Raw genomic sequence first — 27,036 nt, forward strand, 5'->3', positions numbered from 1 at the left:
CTGCTCCCTATTTCTAGCAAGGATTTTCCTCCTCAAAAATATACCTAAAAACCAACTCGTGCCACCCTCCTTCTAAAACTGTTAGACTCACAAGAGGGATGCCCATCATAAAGGAGTTACTAACGGAATGAATTCTTCAGTCCTCGGCACCTTATTTACTGGGACACTGAGAAATCATTGCTGCTCTCATGACATCTTCTACCACAAGAGCAAGGATTAAGCTCTTGCCTTAATCCTTGCTGCCTCCAAGGATTATAAATCCAGGTCTAGAGGTAAATCAAACACAACAGCGCCCTCCCTGAAACTACCCAACCCCTCACTCTAGAAACTCAGCAGAGTAGGAACTACTGAGTTTCTACTCAAACATTTGCCTTCAGCATCCATCACGGCTTTCAGTTTGGACAGTCATACCCATGGCCATAGAGGGGTTAAAAAGAAATTTATCACAGGAGCCCTGTAGAAGGAATTTATTCCATGTTCTCAGGCAGATACCCTGAACAAGCTCATACTTGTGTGCCTGCCTTTCGCCATGCCGCTGACGCACCGCTGGCACCCGGCACACTCCTGCTTGTGGTGAGCACAGGCTGGCCCAGGATCCGCGGGTGTGTGTCAGGTGCCGTCAGCACGATGCCCTTCAACAGTGCCCATCCCAGCCATGCCACAGCACCTCTGCCAGCATCCTTCTGTGACTCCTCCAATCTGAGACACACCCTCAATGCCACATTCTAACTTGGTGGCTCACCAGTGCTTCAGCAACTGCATTACTTTGAATTCTCAGCCTTGTGAATTTGAGGACAAAGGGGCACCCATCTAGCCACAAGAGTTATCTGATTAAGGGCGAATGCTTTTGTGGTGCGTGTCAAGATAAACACTGGCGCATATGGGACAGGGACAATACAATTTCAGGCATAAAACTTTTGGAGTTCAGAGACACCAGTGAGACAGTATTAGATTAGAAATGGCTGCCTTTCTCGTCAATTTTAACTTCTCTCCAAATGACATTTATTTAAACTGCTACTGAAGACAGAAAGCTGGGTCTATGTTTAAAGGCTTTATCTCTGTAAATATTTGGAGAGCTATAAATACTGAGCCATATTCATAATACGAATATTGCACTTACTGTTCTGTTGCCATGAAAATTACTACAGATAGACTACCAATTCTTAATTTCTCTGATTTGCCAAGTACTTGTTAAAAAAGACAAAAAAAAAAAAATCCTATGTGAGACATTTTGCTATTTAATTAGCCAATGGAGTCAAAAGCCACAGCGCAGAGCAGGAACTAAACACCCAAGTGTTTAGTGGAGGCAGACAAAGCATGTAGTGCACTTGCATGGTATACAGCTGTATGCCCCAAGTGAGACTTATTATAATCAGACAGTCCATGAATCAAGCCTTGACTGCTTTCTGTGTTTGGGGAAAGGAAGCAGCGGGAAGGAAGGCTGGCTGAAGGTCTGAAATAAACCTCCTCCCTTCTGAAAGTCACATGAATACTGATGGCTTCCAACTTTCACAGCACTTCTGTCCATTTTTGGCTGGTTTTTTTTTTTTTTTTAATGTAGGAATGAATTAAAAGAAGGAAAATATTTCAAGGCATTTTATAAAAGCACAGTGCAAGGATGTCTTAGATGAAGGTGTAGTGACCTGGGCATGGAGTGATTGAGTTCCAATCTCCAGCACTGCCAGAGAGTTTTTGTTTCATCAGAGATTATGACTTGGTTGTAGCAGGAAAAAAAACCCCAAAACATAACAACTTTTTACATATTTCCATACTTCTTTGTTCAATCAATTTATGCTTCAGCCTTCTCACAAAACAAAGCCAGTAACCATTTCTTCACTATGACAATGTAGCACTAACAGACCCCTGATTCCAATCCTTGCACAATTTACAGCCATGTTCCTTGGGGAATAAAGCAGATTAATGCAATCCCACTGCTGTCTGGAGTCAGAGGAGTGCTGTCTGCATGTGTATGTTCTTTAAGACAGATTCTGCTTCTGTTGTTTCAGCCCTAAAGAAGTGTTGTTGTCTCATGCACAAGATTAATAAAAATGCTCTTTGTGACTCCTGTCTCTGAGAAGAGAAAGGGGCAGTGGCTCTTCCAGGTCACTTTACACTTCTGATCCTACTTTACTTCCCCAAACCTCCTTTGATCCACCTAGTGCTACAGCCCTAATTATGCTGCAGTTTTATCTGAGAGAATGTCTCCCATGGAAAGCATTCAAATGCAGAAATAAAAATAGGTCAGGTATATCTTATAGCTCAGATTCAAGGTTTGACCTTCAGAACAGTCTGATTAAACTATGAAAAATCTAGAGAGATTGGATTCCACACTGTAAGTTGCATGAGGGTGATCCAATTGGTTGATGTCTCTTCTTCTTTTAATGCAAAAAAATCCCAAAACTCAAATGGATGGAATAGACAAGACTGACCAATGAGCATACCATGAGGTGCTCTGCCACCAGTGCTAGAATGACCTGAAAGGCTTGAGATCTCCAACTGCAAGGAAATAAAATAAGCATGAAACACTTCTAAATAAACTTTCTCAACATACAGGGACTATTTTCAATCAATCATACTAAATATTGTCATGTTGAGTGACATTATTTAGCAACTGCTGTTGCACTAGAATTTCTGAGTTGAAAACTGACAAGCTAACACCACAAACCTGTTTAAAGCCAGCAAGAGGCCAAGTAAAATGTTGCAAATATTAATAGCAGAACTTGCCAATAAAAGCCTTATAGAGCAGCTTATCTGCTTCTGCAAATGAATGAGACCCTGCTGCAGTCAGTGAAGCAGGATGTCAGTGCATGACTAGAAACTGAGGAGGATGGTGAGGGTAACAATTTCTCCTTTGAAGGGAGGTATGACCAGGAGGTGATGGTGACCAGAACCTGTGTTTTTACACCCAAACCAAGACTCTGTCAACCTGCTGACTTCAAACATGAGGCTCTAGTATGGGTAAAGTTCCAAGCCAGAGATAGAAATGCCAAGATCTTAAGAGGTACTGCTCCTGCCAGCCATACTCCAGCCTTACCTGGGTATCCAATCTAAGAAGTACATCTCGGTCTTGGCAAACCAGTAAGACCTTAAAGCCTTCTGAGCACAGCTAGAAACAATTGTACACAACACATCCAGTCAAGAGAAAAAGGGAAAAGCCAGGTGATTCATGCCACCTAACTTTAAACACGTAAAAGCTGGACAACAAGACGATCTTGGCTGCTGTCACAGCCAGCAAAACAGAGCAGGCACTCTGAAGGTGTGATTTACCCAAGCAGCTTCAGATGCTCACATCAGAATAAAATTAATAGCTCACTAAACTCTACCCTGACGAGCCTTCCCCTGATTACAGAGAGAAACCAAGGCAATTAGCTCAGTAGCAGACAAGTAATGAACCCTGAAATGTGGACTTGCCCCTGTCGCTTGCCCAGGCCATAGTTCAAAGCATGAGTGTCCCAAGCCTGGGGCAGTGCTGTGAGGCACATGCTGCGCTTTATCCGAAGAGACACGGAGCAGAGCTCTTGGGAAAAGGCCCCCACAGAGGCAGAGCTCAGTACAGACACAAGGCTTTGCTCTGCCCCATCAGGGCATTTCAGGCAGCCACCCGCTGCTTTCTGCAGCAGGGGTACCAGACCATCACCTCGGACAGTGGTACTTTGCAGGCCTTTGCCCTCAGAGGGAAAGATCAAAGTCAGCTCCACCACAGCTTAAATTCAGTGTTTTGGCTTTTCCACCCTGACCTTGGGGCCTGCTTTAGCCGGGTCCTGGAGTCAACCTCAGCACAGGTTGGGCACAAGGTGATCATAGCCAGAAGACAGACACTTGATCAGCTCTCTCTGCAGCCTCCCTCCCTCTGCCTGTGATGGGACTACTCACCCCTCCCTCCCCTCCTCAGAATGGTGTCACAAAGCTGCAGCTCATTTCTCTGCAAAGACTGCAGCAACCCCCCCTAGTCCCAGCAGTGCTCCTGAACTCTGCTCTGGAGCACACAGGAAGTTTGGCAGCACCATCACGTACAATTTCCATGGCCTTGCTGTTGTCATTGTTTCAAAATTGGATGGAATGCTTGAATAATAATAAAAATAGATTCCTGAGACATATTCCTGCTAATGACCACTTTTTACATTCATTTCAAACATGTATTACACAGCTTTTTCTACTACAAAAGGGAAAAGAGAATTAAATAATAATTGGAAAACCCAAGGGCCAAAGTTCATCACATTTTTCTTTATTTTAACTCAAACTGGAGGAAGAGGAATGCTTTTACTCACCAGACCATGTTCCTATAAACATCTGCTATTACAGATAGGCTTCCAGGTTAACACTGTTCTGTGATTAGAGCAACCATCCCCATAAAATGTATTTGAGCTAAGAATTTCAGGGATTTCATTTAGCACAGTAAAACTGAAGAGCCATAGCTCAGCTCCAGTATTTGTACTGCATTCCCTTGCTCTTTGCAAAGCCTCTCCAACCTGCTTCCATCTCAGCTGGGGCTCTTGCAGCCAGCGGTAAGGCTGTGCCAGTTCACATATTTTAAGGTTTTCCTCACAACCAAGAGGGATTAGAAAATGAGGCTTTGATGTATTCAGGACATGTGCTTGAGATTACTTGTGTACCTAGATGCTAGCACATGTGCCTGCAAGTTGTGGTCTAAATTTGTTTGTCCCTGGAAGCTCAAGTTTGCAGCTGTGGGTGGAGTTTGTGTACAAGTCTACAACCATATGCCAGTTTGTGGTCAATAACACTCTATAACACGTATTCAGTAACAATGTTTGAGTCTATATTGAAGAATATTATATTATGGCAGAGTAAGGGCCACAGCACATAAGGCCCACATAATGAAAACAACATCATGGCAAAAGAGGTGGTTGAAAATTAATTTGTAACCCACTCAGAAAACTGTTTCAGGATTATTAAGGACTGATTAAAAAATGCCATCTAGAATTCTTTGTTTTTGTAACTGCATATTCTGAGCAATTTAATGAGTTCCTCCACCTATGGGAGAGATTTACATATTTTATGTAGCACCCATACTAGTTATGCTTCTTCAGCACTTCACAACTTTTAGACATGCTATTCCTCTTCAAATCAGTAAGAGTTTTACAGCGAAGTCTAACCCTGCATGCTTTGCCAATTTTCTCTGGTGATTTTGTCCCAGAAAAGCAGGCACTTGGTACATATATACAAGTGAGACTGTATTAAAACCCACAGCAGGTAGAAATAATACAGCCCAGGGAAGTTTTGTTTTTGACTCTCTTCATAATCAAAGCTATGCACAAAGCACAATGAGGCACAGTAAATAAAGATATTTCACACAGACAAGCACGGAAATCTTCCAAAACAAAGAAAATTAAATTATCTTTCAACTAAAGAACACACTGCAATGAAAGACGAAATGAGCAGTTCTAATTAAAACCATGCTGTGAATCTCCTACTTTCCCCAACAAAAAAAAAAAATCAGCTAGTATTTGTGCATGTACAGCCACCCTCCAAAACCAGTCAAGCAGCTTTCCATCCAAACAATGCAAGACACAGCATCTCAGAGCTGCAAAACATATTGAAATTATTTCCATAGCAATCATAACAACAACAGGTAAGGCCAGGCTATGCAGGGAGGGGGGGTGGCAGCAGGAGCTCAGCCCCTCACTGGCCCCGGTGCTGCCTGCTGGCCCTGGCACAGCACACTGAGAGGACTGTGCAGCATCCATCCCCTTGCCCCACATCCATCCCCTTGCCCCATGGCTGCATCAGGTGCCCTGCTGCCCTTGGCAATGGTCAGTCTCATTCCGGAACAGGCACCCGCATCCGTTCTCTGCCTGTGCCCAGGAGCAGAACATCGCATCCTGGCATGTGCATGCAGGACAGCACAAGGTACTCTGAGTCCTGGCTGCAGGTGAGCAAGCAGCACCATGCAAGCCCTGCAAAAGCTTCTAAATCTTGACATGCCACAACCATCTGAGGCTCAGGTGTCTCCGCTGGCAGCGTTTAACCAAGCAGCTGCCTCTGGTGAAAACACGAAGAGAGGGGATGAAAACTCAGGACTAACCCTCTGTGCCTGAGCTGTACCGGTGCCTCCTGCACAGCTCATCTCTGAACAGCTCTCTAGACAGGAAACATGATCTCTCTCCCACCCTGCTCCTTTCTAGCTATTTATCTGTTTGTGCAGTCATGATGTGCTGCGGGCTTCTGAAGGCGAGCCACTGTCCTTCCACAGGCAGCCAGCCGAGGGGACAGGAACGTGCGGCTTATTAAGCACAGCAAGTATGGGCACCCATGTCCTGTGGGAAACATGCATGCTGATACTGCTGTTTTCATGCTGCCACAGGGACAGCAAGCACCTGAATACAGTAGACTTCACTGAACAGTCTTAAGTGCAGACTTAGATGACTTGAAGAAAGGTACAGTTTGCCCAAAGACAGAGGAAAGTAATGGGAAGATTTTGCACAGTGATGGAAAGCTTGACTCCAGTACCGTCATGCCTGAGTTGCTACCAAGACATCCCAGTAAAAGCTTCAGAGACTTCATGGCCATTAGATGTGGACAGGCACAATGGTGGCAGAACAAAAACAAGAGGCAGTCATCCTGAGGGATCCCAAAATCAAAGGTATTGAAGAGAGAGGAAAAGGAGGATCCGGTTAGTAGCATCCACCTGAAAACCATCAAAAGGAGGTAGCAATATGCAGGGACCCTGCAACTGATTCCCCAAAAAGCATCAGCTTTTTATGAGGGAAAACCTAGTAGGTCTCCTGAAAAGTAGCAAAGAGGCCTGCAAAAACAGAATGCAGCTACTGCAACTTGCTGCCCCTTATCAAGCTATTTTTGGGATCTTCACAGCCCCACACACTCACGCCTGACACCCAATCTCTTTTAACACCAAGGCAATGCAGCCAAAATGTCTTACGCCAGATTTTGCAGCTGAATAACCTGAGTGACAATATATTGAACAATTAATTGCCAATTAATCAATGTATTCTTGCTTAATAGAAAACTTAAGCACATATTCAACATCTAAGCCCACTTTATGAAAGTTTAAGGACGTATTTAAGAGCTTGGTTTCACTGTAACAGATCACTTTGCTCCACCTCTCATACATTCCTTCCCCCTCTCATTACATAGAACTGGACCAGCAGCATTTATACATGAGTAGGACTGCAAGTGGCAAGGAAGCAGTTCTCTTTCTTGTGAGGACTGTGGGTTTTTGCCAGGATTCACATCTGGCTGTAACACCATGTTATCAGTGCCCCAAAGAGCAAAACTCATTGAGGGAGACTCCAGTCTGTAACTCCCCAAAATGTACCCACGCTGTGTCTGCAAGTGCTGTTTACTGCATTTGAAACCTAGGCAGCAGACTTTTAAATCCCAGTGCATAATGTCTGCATACAAACCAAAAGCAGGAGTTCCTCTGCTTTATTGGGTATTGAAACATTAAAAACAGGTGTTTAAAAACTGCATTACAAATCTGTCCGCAACCTACATTATTCTTACCATGTGTAAGTAAATTGATCACTAGTATGTTTCAACTGTTTCAGTGAAAATATGCAACTCCTGCTAAAATTACTTCTTAAACATGTGGACAGAGAAAAAAGTTTATTTGATTTCACTGCACTGACAGCATGCAACAGATTTTATTTCTGTGTATGTATACAGCAGATGCTGTAATGGATCATCTCCCTTTCATGGCATGTATCAAAGAAGATCTCAAGTTATTCTTCACAAGGAAAGAAGTTATAAACCCCTGCTCATAATGGAAGACGCAATCTACTTTGAGAGAGCAACTGAGTAATTGGACACCATATTTTCCACTGATTCCTGTTCAACTAACAGCCTGTTAGTTGAAATAATGACTAATTAAAATGGAAAATCTTTATTATAACCATGTATACTGATATTCCAGATCACAAGGTGTGTTAAAGATGTAATTTTTTACTCTTCTTACATATAAAAATTAGAAAGTAAAAAACCCAGAAATTCCTTTGGAGTTAGGTTGGCGCAAAAGAGATCTGAAATATGAACTGTCCCCCAGTATATCTTCATATAGAATTCAGGCAGTATAATTTTCATGAAATATGTTTTATGTAATTTGGAGTACCAAGGAAAAAAAATCGTTTGCCCTGAGAGATTACTTTTAGGAATAGAGGACAGATGTCTAGTTCCCAAAGCAGACTTGTAAAAAATTAATCGCCTGCCTCATGCAGGTTAGCAGTATTTGGCAGGTAGGTTAGCTCAGCTCATAATGAAGCATCTGGCCTCTGGTAAAGCTGCATTTTAATTTTAACTGTGTTTCATTTCAGATTTCAGGTGCATGTTAATGTGCAATAATCTGGCAAGTCTGGAGCAGATTTGCTGGTTGGTAACTTTGGTGTAGGTCTTCTCAACTGCACCTAAAACTAAGTCAAGTGACAACTGTGGTTCATTCCCAGACCACAGCCTCACATATCACCTGAACCTCCATGAAAAGCTATTTTGAATCCAGTTATCAACACCTCACCTATCCAGTCTTATTTCCTCAAAAATGGCTAAACTAGGAGTCAGCAAACCTGTGTGTGCTTGAATTGAGCAGGCTAAGATGTCTGACTTCTGGCCCAAACACAGCTTTGAATGTAATTTGGTTTTAGTTTGGGGTTTTGTTGTTTGTTTTTTTTTTCATTTGTCTGGTAATTTGAGGCAAGCAAAGACCTACCCATGTTGTAGATCTACCATCTATCCACATTTCTGCTTAGAAAAGTGGATAGCCATTTCTAGCACTACTAGTAGCCTCTTCTGGCTAATCAGAAGCATCTGCAACTTTGTCTCTGCCTTCTGATTCTGTGACAGAGCAAGAGACATGGCATCTGCAACTTTTAGCAAAAGTAATGCAATATTAAGCACAGGATAAAAAGGATGGAATGGGCAAGAGAAAGTATCATACTCTAACAGTCAAGGATGAGTCCTGATTCCTGCCTGAAAAGTAGTAATACACATTTTAGAGGTACACTTCCAAAATATGAAGAATTGTTCTAGTAGACAACATGCAGAAAAACCCCTCTGTCCACAAGGAAAGCAGTTCACCAAGTTAAAAGGATGCAGCACAAGGGTCTGAGGAAAACTAAATGAGAAATCAGAGAGGACTACTACACTTATGTTCTGCCTTTCTTGACCTTGCAGACACTTCTATCACACTGGTTGTAGACACCCAGCGTGCATGTGCTGCTGGTAACCAAAACCAGCCTGACAAGGGAAGCAGAAAGGATGGTTCTGTGAGCCGTGCTGGAGATGAAGACGACTCCTCTGCTTCCTCTCTAATCTAGAAGGTCTTTGCCATGTCAGCTGCCCCCAGAGGACAGCTAGAATATAGTCCACACAGTGACACGTCACTGACTCCCTGATTGCAAAGAGGAAGACAGAAAAGAAACCAGAGAGGTCAATGAAAAAGACACTTGGGAGCTGGATGTCATCACCCCCTTTCTCAAGGGAACGGAGACAGCACCAACAGAGGAATGGGAAGGCTTTCAATCCTCTCCTCCCTCAAGGCCATATTCAACTTCTGCTTTGCCTGCAGCCACTGAGTCCAAACTGCAGGCAAGCCCAGGGCTAAAGCCTTCAGGGTGGAAAGCCAGACTGAACATCTCAGCCTTCTAACAGCCGGGACATGTACTGTGGCGTCCATCATGCTGAGCGTGGGCGAGGTATCATTTTTAACAGAGAGCAGAGTGCATCCCCCAAGCACTGGCTGATGGAAACTTCATTTTTCATTTGTAAAGGGAGGTTGCACCAAACAGCAGAGGCCTGTGCCCAGGAAGGCTCATAAATCAGAATTGAAGTTGCATTTTTAGGGTCATGAAATCTTCTCCAGCTGACAGCAGCACGCTTTCCAGGATGGCTCCCTTCTGGACTTACCTCTCCTCAGGGAGATACAAGCTAGTGATACAGCTGTGCTTGTGGAGCTACTCTGCGGGACCAGCTTCATGCAAAGCCCAAAAACGAGAAATTCTTTCCTCTCCAAAATACGCTCTCCTAACAACAACAACAAAACCAAAAACAACAACAAAAACAAAACAACAACAAAACCAGCAAAACAAAACAACAACAAACCGAAAAAACCAAAACCACAACCCAACAAAGAAAACGTGATGAAAAGCTTTCAACGGGCATTCTTCCATTTGCTGGATTTACAGAAGCAATAGCAGCCTTGAAACATCTGCCAAATCATTCTACTTTTCAGGTTTGATTATCTGTCTGCTAGTTTGAGGTTTTGCTTTAACTATACAGATGCAAGAAGTGAGAAAGCCATTCAGCTCAGATTTACTCTTAAAAAGTACCGGCTGTCTAAAACAAGGCTATAAAGTGTAGGCTCCCTGTCTGGTTTGTTGTGGGATTGCTTGGCTTTGTGCTATTAATTGCAACCTGGCTAACAGGTGTGTGCTGATGTCTTTATACACCCACCATAAGGAAGGATTATGTTTCCATTTGAACAAAAAGGTGATGCTGCCTTCTAAAAAGAAGCTAAGAGCAGCACAGAGAGGAAGTCTGCTATGGCATGATGAGTTGAATCACAGCTTACTAACAAGAATATGCCCTCTGCTCTGCCCTGATATACCCAGAGAGGGAAGGGGAAAGCAGCTAACACCATTTTTTCCACATCCCCTCCTCTTGCTCAGGTGTCAGATGGCCATGAACTGGACCCACCAGGGACTGTTTTTTCTTTCTAATTCTCTTGACTCACTCAGCAATGGTGGCAGCTCTGTTGTTTAAAACAAACTTGCAGCAGTGGGGACTCCTACCAAGAAAAGCACTGTAGGTCCCATCCAATGGGATTCACCATGGGTTCACTCCTGTTGTGCAGCACCAGAGCATTGCTGCAAAGGGCTTGGCCTGTTCTGTCTGGAAGAGCCTTTCTCTTGGCTTCCTTATACCTTCATCTTCTTCCTGCCATCAGTGGTGAACACCTCTTTCCAGTCTTTTCCTTTAGCTCTTCAGTTCTCTCGTTCCCATCTAGCCTTCTGGTTATCACAGGACTGTCTGACCTTGTGCTGCTGGCTGTGTGTGAAGCCAGGCGTATGAGAGATGCTGATCAGAGTGTGATGCCCCCTAAAGTTACACTGCTTTGTCAACGAGGCTTTCTATTCTTCAAGGGGTTTGCAAAAGATATTCTTCATTGCTTATAGGTCTGAAGATGAAAGGGCTTTGGTAGATACCTGTAGTGGCCAGGACCTGTACTGGGACTTTCTGCTTGTTATCTGAAAGTAACAAAACCAACTGATCCATGGGAAGCAAACAATAAGACACTTCATGTGTTACAGAGGTATACTAATAACTCAGGGGCATGTTGGTGCCTAATTATGGTGATGTGGAGATGTACCAAAAAAAAACCCAAAAAACGAGGCAGTGATTGCTATGGAGGAGAGTCTGACATTTGTTAGTCATAACGGGATTTAAAAATCCCAATGTATTTCACAAGGCCTTTGAAAATCAGACCCTAAATGCCTACTAGATATCTTGTCAAGAAAGGACACAGATGACTCTTGTGAGCAAATTTCCTGGAACAGACAACATTTTGACTATGTAAATCAGCAGACAAATAATTGTGTTTTGCCTGTAAAATGAGGAAGTTCAGCTCTTCATGGGGTCAGATGAAATTTTGTATAGGAGCACAGGAGCCATACACAACCTCTACCATTCCACTCAGAGAGGTACAGTGAAAGGCAAGGCAGCATTCACTGTATATTCCATATTAACTTCATTTTTCAAGAGGAAAACAAATTCTAGATGGTACTGGTTACTTAGATAAAAAAAGTAAAACCCTTACAACTCCTTTTCTTTGCTTTTTCTAACCAATTTATCTACTTCATGTCAGGAGTGATCTTGAAGAGAACTCATGGCATATTTTGTGTCAAGAAGTTTAATAATAATCATGGCTTTTGAAAGTGCTTACTAGACCACTCTGTGCGCTTGAATATCTTCTTTCACCATTGAGTACAATCTTTTATGGGAGTACATCATGCCCTTTAATTAAACATTCTTGAGTATTTGGATTTTATCTCACAGATACACCACACCCTGCTTGTAAAAATTCCATCTCAGGCAGTCAAAGTGCTTGACTTATTTTAATGATGAGTTATTAATTAGAGTATCTACAGACCATGCATTTATATCTGGTGCCATCCCTCCCTGAGGAGCCCAAACTTTTATCTGCTGGATTACTTACCTGCAGCTGAAACAGAGCCATTGCTGGCTGGAATGCAAACCCCATCTTGTGCAACTCCTCACCACTACTCTCAAAATGAAGAATTGGGAGATAGGTCCAAACAGAGGACATTTTTAAGATGTTCTGGATGTAAACCCCTTGAATTAAATTCACGTCACTTACAGTGTGTCTATAGCTATGTAATGCTGTGGGTTTCCTAAAGAACCCATTCACTTTGTTTTGCTTTGCTTGAAAAATCCTCACCTGACCCATGAACTCGTGAGAAGGAGTAGCTGCCAGCAGGATGCTAACAGACAGGATTTTGCTCCTCAGCGTGATCCCAAGTATAACTGTCACCCAACACAACATGCAGCTTCCCAATGCCTGATGCCAGCCAAGGCACCATCCTTGTTCTGACTCAGAGATGGGAGTACTCCAGTCTGAAATCACCAAAGGCAACAGCAACTCGCAAAATACTTCCCTAAGCCAAGGGAAAGGCAGTGCCAGCCGTGAGCTCACCAGCACCGCTCCCCAGAACCACTCACTTGCCAATCCTCTGCGGCATTTTTAGCTCACCGGGCGCGCCAGCTCATCCCACTCTCCCAACGTTCAGCAATCGGGAACAATGATGGCTTGGAGCTGCCATGGCAGCCAAACACCCAAACAGGCAAAAGCCAAATGTGAGAGAGAGGAATACTGTGTTACCAGTTTCATGAGCCTTCACAGGCTACTTGAAGCACTCCAAACCATACAATTCCTAAGTGCAGTGGGCAAGGTGCTGCCATTCCACAGAAGGAAATCCACAGGAAATCCTGCTGTCATAAAACAGGCCTGGGCGATGACCCACAGAGCTTCCAGTGAGCAAGTCCCATACATGATGCAGAGATGATAAAGAGCAAGTGGTGGACATGACCACTGCCACAGAGAGCCCCCAGCACACACCCGGCTTGCCCTTTGCACAGGTCAGTGTGAGCTCCTCAGGCAGCCTGCCATGCTCAGCCCTGCCTGCCCCTTCCCATGTTCATGTTTGGGAGAGAAAAGTGATCCCATACAGTGGTGGCACTGTGCACAGTGTCGGGTCTCCAGCTTTACACATGGCCCGTTCCAGCTACACAGAAAAGTGACCAGCCTGGAAGAGCCAAGGAAAAAACTGGTCCCCAAGCTTGGGCCTCATGTCATACCCATGAGAGACTTCTGCCCTCCTACGCTACTGCTCCCCTCATTCAGCATACTAGCCTCAGAAACCTTTGATCCTCAGACATTGCACTTGCTAAAAGAAGGGATGGATCAGCAGCAAGGAAGCGAATGTTGCCTGGGAAAAATAGATAAACCTGCTCTGGCTGCAGAGAGAGCAACTTCCTGGTAATTTTGCTTGGGAACCATGCCATGGACAGTGGATGCTTTTCGGATTTACTTCTCCTCTGTCTTAGCATGCCCAACAGATTTGTGGAGGTATTAATGTGAGAACATCTCCTACTTTGGGAAGTAAAACACCCGCGAGAGGGGGTTTGAAACAAAGAGAGAGAAAAACAGAGAGGGAGAGAGACCTCATCCATATTCTCTTCTTGTTGAAGATAAAGGGGGAAGAGCTTTAACAACGGCAGAATTAAAGCAAGTTTACCCAAAGTACTGACATAAGAAAGACCTGACTGTCAACATGGGAAATATGTAACAGAAAATGGTAGTACAAGAGGTCAAAGCTGTTTTATGACAGTTTTCCCTGAGTCAACAGAGTAGGAAACACCAGAAATATTAAAGACCAAAAAGCTTGATTCAAAATCTTTCTCCTGAAGACACTCAGATTCTGTCTGAACTTACACCTGGGTTTGAACTTCAAAACTTGAGCTCCTTTCTGTATAACCCAGTGGGATCAATCAAACCTGACCCAAACAGCTGCAACATCTGGAAATATGTTGATGATTCAGAGATGCATTTTTCAGGTTTTGCCAGTCACCAATTTAACAGAAATTACTCCCTAGATTTCCTCCTCCTCCATTCATTTATACATACTTTTGTCTATCAGGTACTTCTGTATTTGTAAGTACTTACTATTTCTCTTACAAAAATTATTTATAAATACTTCCTTTCTTTTCGGAAGTACTCTTAATCCATCCATCTATTCACCTCTGGTCAAAGTCAGAACTTTTAGGCATTTCTTCAAACAGATAACTGGCCATGATGGCAATGTCAGCACGGAAAAGTTTTTTCTGCACCTCTTTGTATTTCTGTTCTTTTTGGAGAAAAGGATATTCGGGTTGTAATAAAAGGAATGAAAAATACATTAATCCTTATTAAGCCAGTAGAGCCAATCTGACAGGGCTGGGACTGTCTGCTTCCTCCTCTCTGCCTTCATGACCTTCCGTAATTTCCTCTCCTCTCTTCTGACACTTGTTTGTGTTTGGAAGCAGCATGCTCCCTCCTGACAGACTGGAACACGGGATGAGAGGGGAAATGTCTGGACACATTTAGGCCAATTAAATGTTGGCATTGCAGTCAGTCTTTCCAAAATGCACATAATAAATTTTAAGTGCCAAGCTAGCCATTGCGAATTGATGCCTCCCCGTTTGCATTTCCTTGCATCAAGCCACAAACAGAGTAAGCATTAATTGTAAACAAGCATGTCTGTCACAAAGCCCCTCTTTAATATTATTCACAAACGTTCTGCTAAAACCTTTCAACTTCCAGCAGACAACTTCCATAATCCCATGTCACTGATGTGTTCTGGCAGAGCTAAAGTGTGTTTGCTGCCTACAACTCCCCTCACTTTCGTTTTCCAGTGAGGCAGCAGCACACATTCACACAGCAGCGCTCTCTGCCCAGTGTCATCCCAGCCTCCCACTGTTCCTTGCACAGACGTGTTTGCTAACAGGGGCTTACAGCAAATAAACAAACACGCACAGCCCTGCACGTGTGGTCCGTACATCATCTTGAGCCATCCGGGCTTTCAACAAGCCACTGCTCCTCCTGCACAGCTTATGGCATGAGCCCAAGCAGTGTGAGCATGGCAGCAGTGCCCCGGCATCTAGGCAGTGATAAAACCTGGGCTCTGCTGCACAGAGGGTCACAACCCTGGTGGGTGGCACCGGGAGTTTAACTGCTGGGTGAGAAAGCAGCAGCTGAGGAGGGACAGACTTCTTTTTTTTTCTTTTGTTTTAAACAACCAAATATTGTTCTTCCTATTCCTTTTGAAAAAAAGCCCTTTAAAAATGGATGAGACTACTCATATAAACAAATCAAGGGTCAGTTTAGAGTGTTATTAAATTAAATACTTTATGCAGAATAATTAAAGAGCTTGGTAGAATTCATGAAACTAGATTCAGACCTCAGATGCTTTCCAGAGCAGCTGGAAGGGTTTTAGAAACTGAACAGAAGAAATTCTAAAAGCCTTTGCTCAGAACTCACTGCAACATCCAAACCAGCAACATACTTCTACATCACTGCTAGGGCTCTGCACTCCAACATGCATTCACAGTTTTGATTAGATCCAACTGCAAGTTAAGGACTAAATGTACTGAGGCACGTCCCCAGCTGATTTCAGTATAAACCGCATGTCTGGAATCTGACTGCACAAATAGGTCCATGGTCACCACTTGCCAACTGAACACTCTCTGATCCCTACATGGACAGAACAGCAATCCACCCTGTATTCACATTGCTCCTGCATTGTTTTCACCAAAGGCTTGATCCACCCAGTTTGAAACATGCTCTAAGGTGTGCTCACGTGCAGCAATCTCTGAGGACAGGAAAAATCTCCAAAATCACCTTTTGGTTTTAGAGAAGAAACAATGCTTGCTACAGAGCACTGAGATAAACAACGTGTGCTGTTCGTTACACAGTTTGGTACCTGCACAATGGGGTGGCCCCCCGCAGACGCCTTCACAGCCCCTCGACTGCCTTCTGTCTCGTAATGAGCTCGGTGGTGGGATTTAGGCTGCACTTCGATACGGAGTTCGTAAGGTCCTGAGTGAGATGGCAGCTGCCAATCAAGAGCAGGCAGGGATGGGCTACAACGGAAAGGAAAACAGATTAAAAACTAACATCAAGTAAGTAGACTATCACAAGCTACAAGCAGCCACCACTATTTCTTTAGACACCATGTTCTTGCAGTTCATCCTTCACCATCTTATAAGTAAAATTTAATTGATAAGGATAATGTCATGACATAAGTAATTTAGAAGGCAACAGCTATTTTAGGAAGATTTATGGGTCAAGAATATCTGTTGGCCCAGATGCTATCTGATTTGTACCCAAACCTAAAAATTTTTAAGACACAGATTTCAAATATCCTATATATTATCTCTCGAAGCAAAAGAAAAAAAGGCAGAAAGACACTGGGGAGTTTTAGGAAGAAGATTTCTGCTGTGAAAGTGAATGCCAAACTAGTTTGGCATTTAATGAATCTAATGGGTTTCAACAAATCTGCTGTGTTTACAGGGGATGGAAAGAAGAAAAAAAAGCCATTTCCCTGCTTCATTCCCAACACAAAGCATTTCTGAGAGCCTCGAAGCAAAGCTGATCTCTTTTGGGGTTAACGCACTGCAAAGGAGAAAGCTCTGAAGTCAGAACTTGCTTATGAATCCTACTGATGGTGATGAGCAATCCTGCAGAAAATGCAGTTCACTCTTCTGGCTCAACACTGACTCTGCAATTAACTAAAATACTAAAGACTCATTACCATCAAGCAGCCTGACAGCACGCAATGGTGGGGAAGTGGTATTCTTAGAAACTCTCTTCCAGTATAAAACCATAGCTGGGAGATCTCTAAGAAATGCCAAGTTGATGCTTTGAAAGAAAAGAAACAAGGACAGTAGAAGCAGCAGTCCTGAGACAGACTTATTAATTTTAAAATTGAAGAAATAAGCTTTACAATTAAAATGCTAATTTCATGTCCACTCTATATTCTTTCCTTTGGTGAATTCCCGTCATGAGGGTCCTTCAGAAGTCTTTACAAGTAGTTAAACAGCACAACTGCAACACACCCCCCTGTCCTTTTATGTGAAACTTTATTGCTTCCCCCATCCGCCTGGAGAAGATAACCAGCAAGCAGAAAATCATGGCCCTTTGCAGGTGCCACGGGCCAGGGCTCCCTGGCACTGTGAGGGGACTTGTGCCACCACAGCCTACAGGTGAGGCATCATCAGCTCTCCCCAGCTTGCGAGGAGGCTGGGAACTGGGGATTTACTGGATCCTTGCCTCACTGCTGCAGCCCAGGAGCAAGGACAGTCTGAGCAGCAGGGATCATGGCTGACATCTTTCCTTTTCCTGTGAGCTGCCCAATGGACATAGGATGTGCAAGAGCTTCCACACTGGATGCATATGCTACAAACACATGTTCTGCTGGAGGCTGGATACTCCATGTTACTGTCCCAGTGATCCACACTTGGTGCACTCGTGGCTTCTCAGGCATTACAGCTCTCAGCAGCCCTGCTGGCTCCACTACAGAACAGGACTTCTAGCACTAGCACGGGCACTTTTTTGCTTTGGCTTTTGGGTTTTTGTGAGTGCTTACCCATCCCTGTATCCTGAGCATATTGAACTCCCATCTGCCTGTGTGTGTATGCACTGCTGAGACTTCAGGTGGTGCTAAGTTTCCCTATGTTACCTTTCTTCATTGTAAACAAGTCTGAGCCATGTACATGCATGCCTGTGGACACACACATATACTTTCCTGGGGTCAGCTGGAGCCACCAAGTCCCATCCTGGGTGATGACCCAGGATCACCTTTGCTCCCTGGGCACCTCCTACCAGCGAGGACAGCTCACTGGCAAGCTGCAGGCTCCAAACATCAAGTTACTCTGTTCTCCAGCCTTCAGGACATGAACCCCAGCAACAGAGGAAAAGAAGTATCCATCCCAGCTCACCCTAAGTGGGAGCTTATATAAAAGAAAGAAGTTGTCTGTGCGCAGGTTCTGAGCTTCCATGAACATCTGGAGTCAGGAGAAGCCAGAGGGGGCACTCTCTACACTGCAAGATCCTGCCAGGGACAAACTCTGAATTGTCCTTCTGCCCCTCCACACATAGAAGCCCCTGCCTCAGCTACAGACAGGATGTTTCACCTTCTGATCTCCCATGCAAGCCTTTCCCCCAAAATGGCCAGGGCCCACTCTGGAGGGGAGGGGAAGCTCTTCTGCTACTACACACTCATACAAGGAACAAAGAGACAGCAGAAAATTATGGACAAATGGCCATTGTATGCAGCCACTGCTCTTTGCCTAGCACTTTAGGTATACATTTTAGTCTAAAAAAAAAAAACAACTGGATGAAGCATATTTGAGTAATGATAAATGACAAAGAGTAGAGCAAAACAGCTGTGTCTCTCCTGGTGATGATCACCACACATTTTAAACAGATGTTTCTGGTTTTAAGTACATTCTCACTTGATGGATTTTTTTTCTGAGGAGACAACATCTACCAGATTAGAAGTTTTTAACACTTAATTAAAAAGGACAACTCTGATTGACAGCATGTGGCCGTCAAGTGAAGAGGGTTGTTTTTCTTAAGATACAAAGAAGTTTTGTAATTAATGACATCTCTAAAAAACCCCCCCAAAAAACCAAAGACAAACACCCCCCTTTCAAATCAGTATCTGAAAGTGTTAGTATAATTAAGTTGTAAAACTCATGTTCTCAAATGAAGTCTGAAAATGAACATAGGTTTGCTATTAGCCTCATATCTACAATCAAAATTCCAAAGCACCACCTGCCCAAATATAAATTGACAATTAATGGGAGCTTTCCTGATAAAGGAAGCAAAGTGATGCATTTAGCAGTGTCATGGACTGGGGCTGTCAGAGCTATTTCCTATGTTATGTTATCTTCATCATGCACTTAATTTTCCGCAGCTGAACGTGGTTAAAGGAAAAGGCCACCAAACAAATGATGTAGTGGTAAAATCAAATCTGGTTGCTGCAAACATTAATTTGGAAAGCTCCAAACTACCTCATCAAGCTAGCATCACGTGGAGGGGAGAAGAGCACCAGCACAGCACAGCAGTCAAGAAGAGGAATAAAAGATCTTCATTCAGTCTTCCTATCAAGGACACATCGATGTTTCTCCCTCAGATTACATATTCCACCAGCTGAAAACCTGTCCCGTTCCTTTCTGTGCCCTAATGAATCTCACTGTAGTCCTCCTAAATGCTGTAATGAGGTATGGCTGCTTCAAGGCAGGTTCACAAAACCTGGTGCTAGGCCGTAGAAAACTGGCTCAATATAACTGCATCCTACATAAATCAGATTAAAAACCAGATGAATAGTGATTTATTTTGCATACACCAGATACACAATATGATTAAATCAAAAACAGATTATCTAGTCTGGCTGACTTCTGCCTTTAGCAGAAAGATTTATCAAATTACAAAAAAAAACAAAAAAAAAAAAAAAAAAAAAAAGATACGAAGCAGCCCACTGGAATATGGACAGGGAGGAAACAAAGCAAAAAACTTCCGCTAAACTTTGTAAAGGTGTTCAAGCTCCATTTTCACATGACTGGCATCCATTTGGGAATTAAATTATCAGCATGCTTTCTAAGCTACTAGGTGCCCAAGGCCACTTGAAAAAGATTCACAAACATTTTTGTCCCAAACTGCAGACAGTATAAGAACAATTGCCAGTCTCACCCTGGGACTAGCCCTGCTCTTGGCCAAGTACTACAGCACAGAGTCATCTACCCCAGACAGCTGCCTGAGAGTGGCATAAGCCACTGCCTAGATGGAGAAGATGCTCAGTGTCTTTCAGCACCCAAAGTAAAGTGAGTGACCTAGAAGGAGTACAGCTGAGACTGGGTGCCCTGTGCTAAACTCAGTTTTTTCTGACAAGGAGTTTTCCTATAGACACAAAAACACAAACTAGAGAAACCACAGGGCTGCTGAAACTTTTACCAAGCTGCTAGCTTGAATCTGCTCCAACTCTGCACCAACTGCGAATATGGTTACGATTTATTATTTATTACTTGTCTCACATCGAAGTGGATGCCTGTGTGTGATTTTGAAAGAGTAAGAAAACAACGATGATGGCATGTGTCCCCCAACTTGATTGTGGTCAGAAAAATATATCTGCGTTGTATTCACCTAGCACTTAATGTGGGCAGATTTTACTCTCTCTTTTTTTTTTTTTTTTTTTTTAATTTCCTGTCTGACAATTGAGCAATCTGGCTGTGAGCTGTTAAAATAGATGCTGTGTCCCACCCCAGACATGGCTGTATTTTGCTGGCATTTGGAGCAAGTAGATCCTCTGTGAAGTGCATGAGGTGCACTGGAATTCCTCATGCTGAAGTCTGAAAACATGAGTTGTCATCATTCTCCCACATACTATTACATCCTTCTGTCCTAAAAATTCACACTCAGAGATTGGTTTGCATGGGAAATTTCACATTTGATGGCTTAGAGAAAGGACAAGAAACTATTGCTGCAGGAATGGAGATAAGTGGCTGGCATCGCATTTCAGCTTATTCTGAATTTAGAATCCTGGGGTGTTAACATGAGCTGGTGAAGGAAGGCCATTAATAAGATGCTCACAGGGTTGTTTGAATGAACTGAAAAACAGTTGGGAGAAAGCGTGGGGAGGATTAAATCAAACAAACAAAAATATATCAGTTTACTGAGACAGGGTTCCAAGTACTCTTCAGCCTTATGGTATAGCAACCAAATGTAATAAAAAAGTCACTGCTACATGATAGCAAAACAAACATGTTGAAAGCATCCAAACATCCCTATTCAGCAGGAATATAGCAGAAAAGAGAAAAAGGTTAGCAGCATTTTGGGCTGTTCCCTGTCCACTTCCCAGCGCCAGCCCCTCAATTAACAGGAATGAGTCCCAGGAGATGGTCACTGCCACACAACCACAAGTCCCCACTTCACTGAGTCTTGCCCAGACAGCCCTGCCTTTGCTTTGTCTGAGGAACTTCCTCTCGCCTGCCATGAACACGAAAGTTCACCATGGATGCACAGGTCAGCAAATCCGGTGCTGCTGCATCACTGACTATCTCATCTCAAGATTGCCGGTGCCTTTTATTTGAGAAACTCAACTTTTCCCAAGCAGAGTTGCCCTCTGTCTCACCATCTGGAACAAAACACCTCTAAAAACCAAAAAACAAAAACCAACCAAACAAACAAAACCCTCCCCCCGCAAAATCAAAAGCATCTGAAAGGTCTGCAAATCAAAAGAAAGAAGAAAAATATCTGCAACATTTTAAAATCACAGTTTTTAAGGAAATCATACCATTTTGGGCCTCAACTTTTGCATGCTTGCAAAAGTTTATTACTGTCCAAGTCCCAAAAGCAGAATCAAAAAAGTCCACAAAAACCCCCAAAAAAGCTCACTGATGCAGACAAAAGTCAAATACGCCTTTGCAACTTGCAAAGAGGTATACAACCATACATTCTCTGGGTACAAACTTCAGTCTCCATATGTAAAACCACATAACCACATGTCTGTGAGGTCAAAAAACATACATACATATTTTTGAGGTTGAAAAATAGGCTGCAGCTAAAGAAAATGTGGCTTTTGACTGTTGAAAAAAATAAACTATGGAAGAAAACACCATAGGGAGCTTTTAAAAGTCACCTGTCTATTCCTGGAAACACCTTTTGGTGTGGTAGACCTCATATATGCCATACGCCCAACCAACAAACCCAATCATTTCTCTTTCTCTTGAAAAACAATACATTTAGTGCAAGTTCAAGTGTTAAAGGCCAACATACTCCTTGGATGAGATTGATAACACTTGATATAAATATAATGCATTACTTTTCAAAGAGTAAGAAACTGCCTCCAGGAAATCTGGGTTCTGTTTAGTCAAATACAGCAGGTGAAGAGGAAGTCATATAAAATGTGCAAGATACTCTGAAACATGGCACTTTGGTGAGTGGCTATACTTTTTGTTGTGATATAGAGTGATTTAGGACCTGCTTATGAGCAGGTACAGAACACAAAAACTGGGATTTTAGTTTGGAAGTAGTCACCAACAGTGCCCCCACAGCTGAGGCCAGTAGTCCAGTCTGTACTTTTATTTTGGCTTTGACATTCTTGTGCACAAGACATTCTGCATTACACAGCACAGCGATGAGATGGAGAAATGGCACAGAAACACCACTGACACAGCAAGGATTTGAGAAACACAGAGCATTACCTGCTTGTACAGTAACTGCCCAATGGAGTGCTACCCTTCAAAATCATTTGCTGCAGTAACTCTAAGAGAAACACTACAGACAGAAACTTGTTGCATTTGAGTGAGACAGCAAAATGCACAAATACCAAAATAAAAAAGAGATCTGGGAGATAATAGCTGAAAGAGAGCTTCACAAAGATGATCTCTTGACTCTCTGCACCATAATTTACCTCCAGGGTTTTTTGAGGCAGACTGGTATATTTAGATAATTCATTTTGGTCTAGGAAAGTTGATTCCTATTGTTACCTCAGCATTTGTTCCAATGCTTCCCCTGAAATCTCTGCCTGTTCTTCAAGTATTTTCTACATCCAAAGATTTGGTGCAAGGCCCTGGGCAGCAACCAAAGGACTACAGACAAATCCCCACCAGCCCTGGGTTAGCCTGTGCAGCTCAAGCCTCAGCTGCAAGGCTCTATTTCTGTTAAGGCAGGCATTATTATACTCCCATTATATACTCTTATTATTCTCCTGCTCCAGGATTTGAAAAGACTAAAGTGGACTGAACTTTATTACGACAAATTAAAACCATCATCAATTTTAGTAACAATAGCAAAAAGGAGTTTCCTTTTTAGACTGATGCCCACTATGAAACCTCGGGAAAGGAGACAGCACTCGGCCGATGGTGTGCCTGAGCCTGCTCCCTCCTGCTCCCAAAGAGATGGGAATGCAAGAGAGGGAGGGAAGGGCGTCAGTGATTTTCCAAGGCATGCTGGCTTTTGATGAAAACTCTACTGCATATTCAGGAAGAGACAGAGGAGGTAATCAAATCTGGTTATCTCAAAATCATTATGACCGGGTAGATTTTGGAGCCTGAGTTGTTTGTTGGAATCCACCCCTCCAGCCCTCACGTTTGAAATAGAACAGATGTGTAAAATAACAGGAAAAAAATCCAGCTCTGTTGTGACAAATTCTTAACCAATTTTTTTGGAAAGATTTAAAATAACAGTTTCTGTTGCGTAGGCTGTGATCCTGTTGACGTCCGTGCTCAGTTGCCCAGCACTTTCATATACATAAAATGAGAGGTATTTTTGGTGGAAGGAAGCACTGTCAGTGTATCTGATTGGTAAAATAACTAAAAAATCACATTTCAACAGTAACTTCCAACTGCCCTAGAGCACGAGTTAATGAGATCACATGGAAACATATTGCAAACCAGGAAACATATTTTACACAAGACCAAAACAGTGGAAAAAATGTTAAATACACAACATAGTGGGGCTTCGTTCTGTGCACTTCACCTTTCTTGTTTGTGTTAGCGCACAGGCACGCCGGGTGCCTCCTGACGGACCGCGGCACAGCGCCTACAGTCGCTTGCTGCAACGGAAAGATAAAAGCCTGTTTGGTCAAATGCTCCTATTCCTGCCCTTGAAGTCTCGGCAAAAAGCTGCCCCTGACACAACAGCCGAGGGCCAGCCTCTCTGATGAACGTGGCACTGCAGTGGGTGAACATAAAAGGCTCTTTCTAAGTAAACGGGAAGGCTCGGAAGGATTTTCCTGGTGTTAGAAGTCTCTACCCCAGCTCTGGAAGGCAGCGAGTGCCTAACTCTGGGTGACCAGACCCAAAGGGATTGCTGCATTTCCCAGCAGTGAATTGAGCCAGGGTCCTGAAAGGACCTTGGCAATGCAGAAGAGACTGAGAATGATGAGGAAGGGGAGTGTGCTGTAACATAAAGAGCCATGGACTACTCCACCTCAATTCTGGGAGACAGCACACGGCAGAGAGATGTTGGCTAAAGAAAGGTGAGACTGACAAGGCTGAGAACCAGGGAACACATCACTAATTAAAACACTTTAGCCACACAGTTACTGCTTTCATTTTGAGAAAGGCAGCTTCACCATCAAGAGCAAGAAGCCAGGTGGGCTTGGGGAGGAGGAGGAAAGGGGGTGACCGCTGCAACCAGGGACTAGGAACAGCTTACTAACCCTTGAAAAGCTGAACTATTTTCCTGCACCACATGCTTCTCCATATTACAGCTTGCAGAAGACTCCAAAATAAAGTCTACCAACTACAGCAGAAAGAGAATGCGATGAATGTAACTCAGATTTCAGCTATTCTGTGCTGCTTCCTACCCAGAACCCTGTTGTGATAAATAAATTTGATGAACAGATTGAAGCACTATCAGCTGAAAAAGTATCCTTTCTTTTTTAAACAGAAGTAGTGGGGAAGATGGAAAAGAACAGAGAATCACTGTCCAGTAGAGACAGAAAATGATTGATAGACAGCCTTCAGATGAGCTGAAATAATTTCAGATAAGCTGAAATAATTTACAAAAGAACCATATTCTTACTTAACTTGTATTCACTGTGCACAAAGCATAAATGTAAAAGGCCCTGCAACAGTCACCATAATGAGACCGTATCTTTGTCCAGCAATATAAAAATACTGAGACATAATAAACTTTAAGTAAAGCCACAGGTTTGACGGCACCGGATTGTCCTGCTCCCTGAGCTTCTGAACACCCGATTTCCAGATGTACCAGCCCTGGGAAGTGGATAACTGGTTACAACCTATGCATAGCCAGCTCCTAGAACAGTCTCTTTTACCCTTCAAAGCTTGACTCCTGGTCACACCACACCAACAACAGAGGCACTGTCATAAGACACAGTTAAGTGGAGTGAGTGAATGGGTAGATTTGGCAGGAAACAGAGACAGGAAGGGGACAGAGGAAACAAGATCATGCAATACAGATACTACTGGGATTGCCCTCTTAGTCAGGGTTCCTTACCTCATGTAGGATGTTGGAGACAGAGGCTTTGGTTTGGCCCACTGGTAGGGATGCTGTGGCACAGACAGATACTGTTCACAGAAGTTTCCTTTCCTGATGTGCTGAAAGCTGGAGAAGTCTTCTGGTGACAAGTCAGCAGTTGGCGATATGGTCCCATGATCCTCGCCAGCCGGTTCAGTTTTCAGAGTCATGGAGGGGGTGTGATCAATGGCAGTCTTCCTCGACTTGATGGGAATCCCATCATTCATATCGATGGTGCTGTCAGTGGTGAGGGCGTTGATGGCAGCGACGATGGCGGAGCTGGTGTACTGGTTTGTGTTCCCCAGCCACGTGTCATCCGTGACACTCACCCGCGGCGAGTTCTGTGGAGAAGGAGTGGGAGAGTGGTGTGGGGAATAAGAGGTCTGCCGGCCATTGAGGCTATACTTCCTCTTGTTGCAGGGAGACGGAGGCCTGGAGTTGCGAGCCCCCAGCCAGTTCTCCTCTGTGATGCTGGTTCTGGGAGACGTTGATGGAGAGTGCCTTGGGGAACTGAGCAAAGTACAGGCCACCATGCTGCGTTGGTAGCCCTCCTCTGTGTCGGTGGTCTTCGGAGAGACACATGGGGACTGCCACGGAGAGGTCTGAGGTGAAGTGTATGGATACGAGTAGTTTGACTCATAGGAAGACGCTTCAGAGTTGCAGCTTCTGGAAGACAAGCTACTCGCTGGACTGAGACAGGACGGGTCTCTGTACGCCTCGATGTTCGGCAAGTTCAAAGTGGCAGTGGAAGGTGACCGCTTGGCGTTAGGGATGGCCTCCTCCACCTCATCGTGGAAAAACTGGTTGTTGTTATGATGCAACCCCATGTAAGACGTGATCTCAATTCTGGGGCTCTCCAGGGCTGGAGCCCCATTAGGTCTCATATTTGGTGGCAGGTAGTACTCGGAGGCTCCGCTGTCAATGTGTCCTCCATATCCAGAGGGATGATTTGTCGATGGGACAACTGAAATGACGGGATTTGATGTCTGCAGGCCATGACATGGAGTTGACAATGAGGAATGTGCCACATTTAGAGGCAAGCCAGCATTTACATTTGAAGATGCATAATTATAGTGTTCTGGAAGAAACAAACAAACAACAAAGAATGACATGAGGTGCTGCACAAATATACTCACTTAGTAACAAACCCAGCTGAAATGGAGGGACATGGCACAACACACAAAAGCACAGCCCTTCTTAACAACCTAGCCCACAGGAGTGCCATGCTGGGAGAGAGGCTGCAGACTAGCATCCTTGGAAATGCCACTAGCTGAACAGAACAAGACAAGAGATCTTGGGATGGGGGATGTACACAGACAGAGCTGGTCTTGAGGACATTGCTTTTAGGTGAACCCTTCAGAGCAAAAAACTGAGTCTTCAAACAACATTGTTTCAGGATTCTGGGAGACTACAGCATTCAGAGATGCAACTGAAGAGATGTGTTTTTACATAAGTGAGCCTAAATCCCCTCTCAAGAAGTTGGAATACACAAAAAACTGGACAAAAAACCATCAGTGGAGGCAGATTAAAGCAAAGAACAAGATCAACTTCATTCTCTTAAAAAAATTATATACAACTGAAAATTCCATTACAGCAAGTTTCCAACTGGTTCCAGTTAACTAGGATTTTGGAAAAAGATGGACCTATTGATCTGCTCTGGTTTCTGGGACCACTTATCCTCCAGCCCAACTGGCAGAGGCCAGGTGAAGGATAAACATGGATGTCTCACTACTCAGCGACAGCTGAAATTCCGCTGAAAATTGCTGGTTACTGCGCATGCCACATCAAGCGCTGCCAGCAGTGTGCTCTGGGCCAGCTCTCCAACCATTTAACAGTGCCAGGTGTATAAAAGCAACAGCAGAGTTGAACAGTCACTTTAGAAAACCTGGAAGGTGATAGATCACATCACAGCTTTGTGCCAATGTGCCCTTTGCATGCCTCCATCCCTGCTGCTCTGCAAGGAC

At 43.7% G+C, this 27,036-nt stretch overlaps 1 protein-coding gene across 5 annotated transcripts in view; it reads right to left on the reverse strand.

The window, feature by feature from the left end:
- NFATC1 (nuclear factor of activated T cells 1) overlaps window positions 1-27,036 on the reverse strand; it is a 108,995-nt gene that overhangs the window by 73,791 nt on the left and 8,168 nt on the right. For all 5 annotated transcript variants that reach the window (XM_066323708.1, XM_066323699.1, XM_066323683.1 and 2 more), the window contains exons 2-3: window positions 25,052-26,150; window positions 16,005-16,164 (exon numbers count right to left, since the gene is read on the reverse strand). In XM_066323708.1, the coding sequence (XP_066179805.1) occupies window positions 16,005-16,164; window positions 25,052-26,150 (1,259 nt within the window). The remainder of the gene's footprint in view (window positions 1-16,004; window positions 16,165-25,051; window positions 26,151-27,036) is intronic.

Source organism: Sylvia atricapilla, chromosome 1 (genome assembly GCF_009819655.1).
Source record: "Sylvia atricapilla isolate bSylAtr1 chromosome 1, bSylAtr1.pri, whole genome shotgun sequence".
In the NCBI taxonomy this organism is placed as follows: domain Eukaryota; kingdom Metazoa; phylum Chordata; class Aves; order Passeriformes; family Sylviidae; genus Sylvia; species Sylvia atricapilla.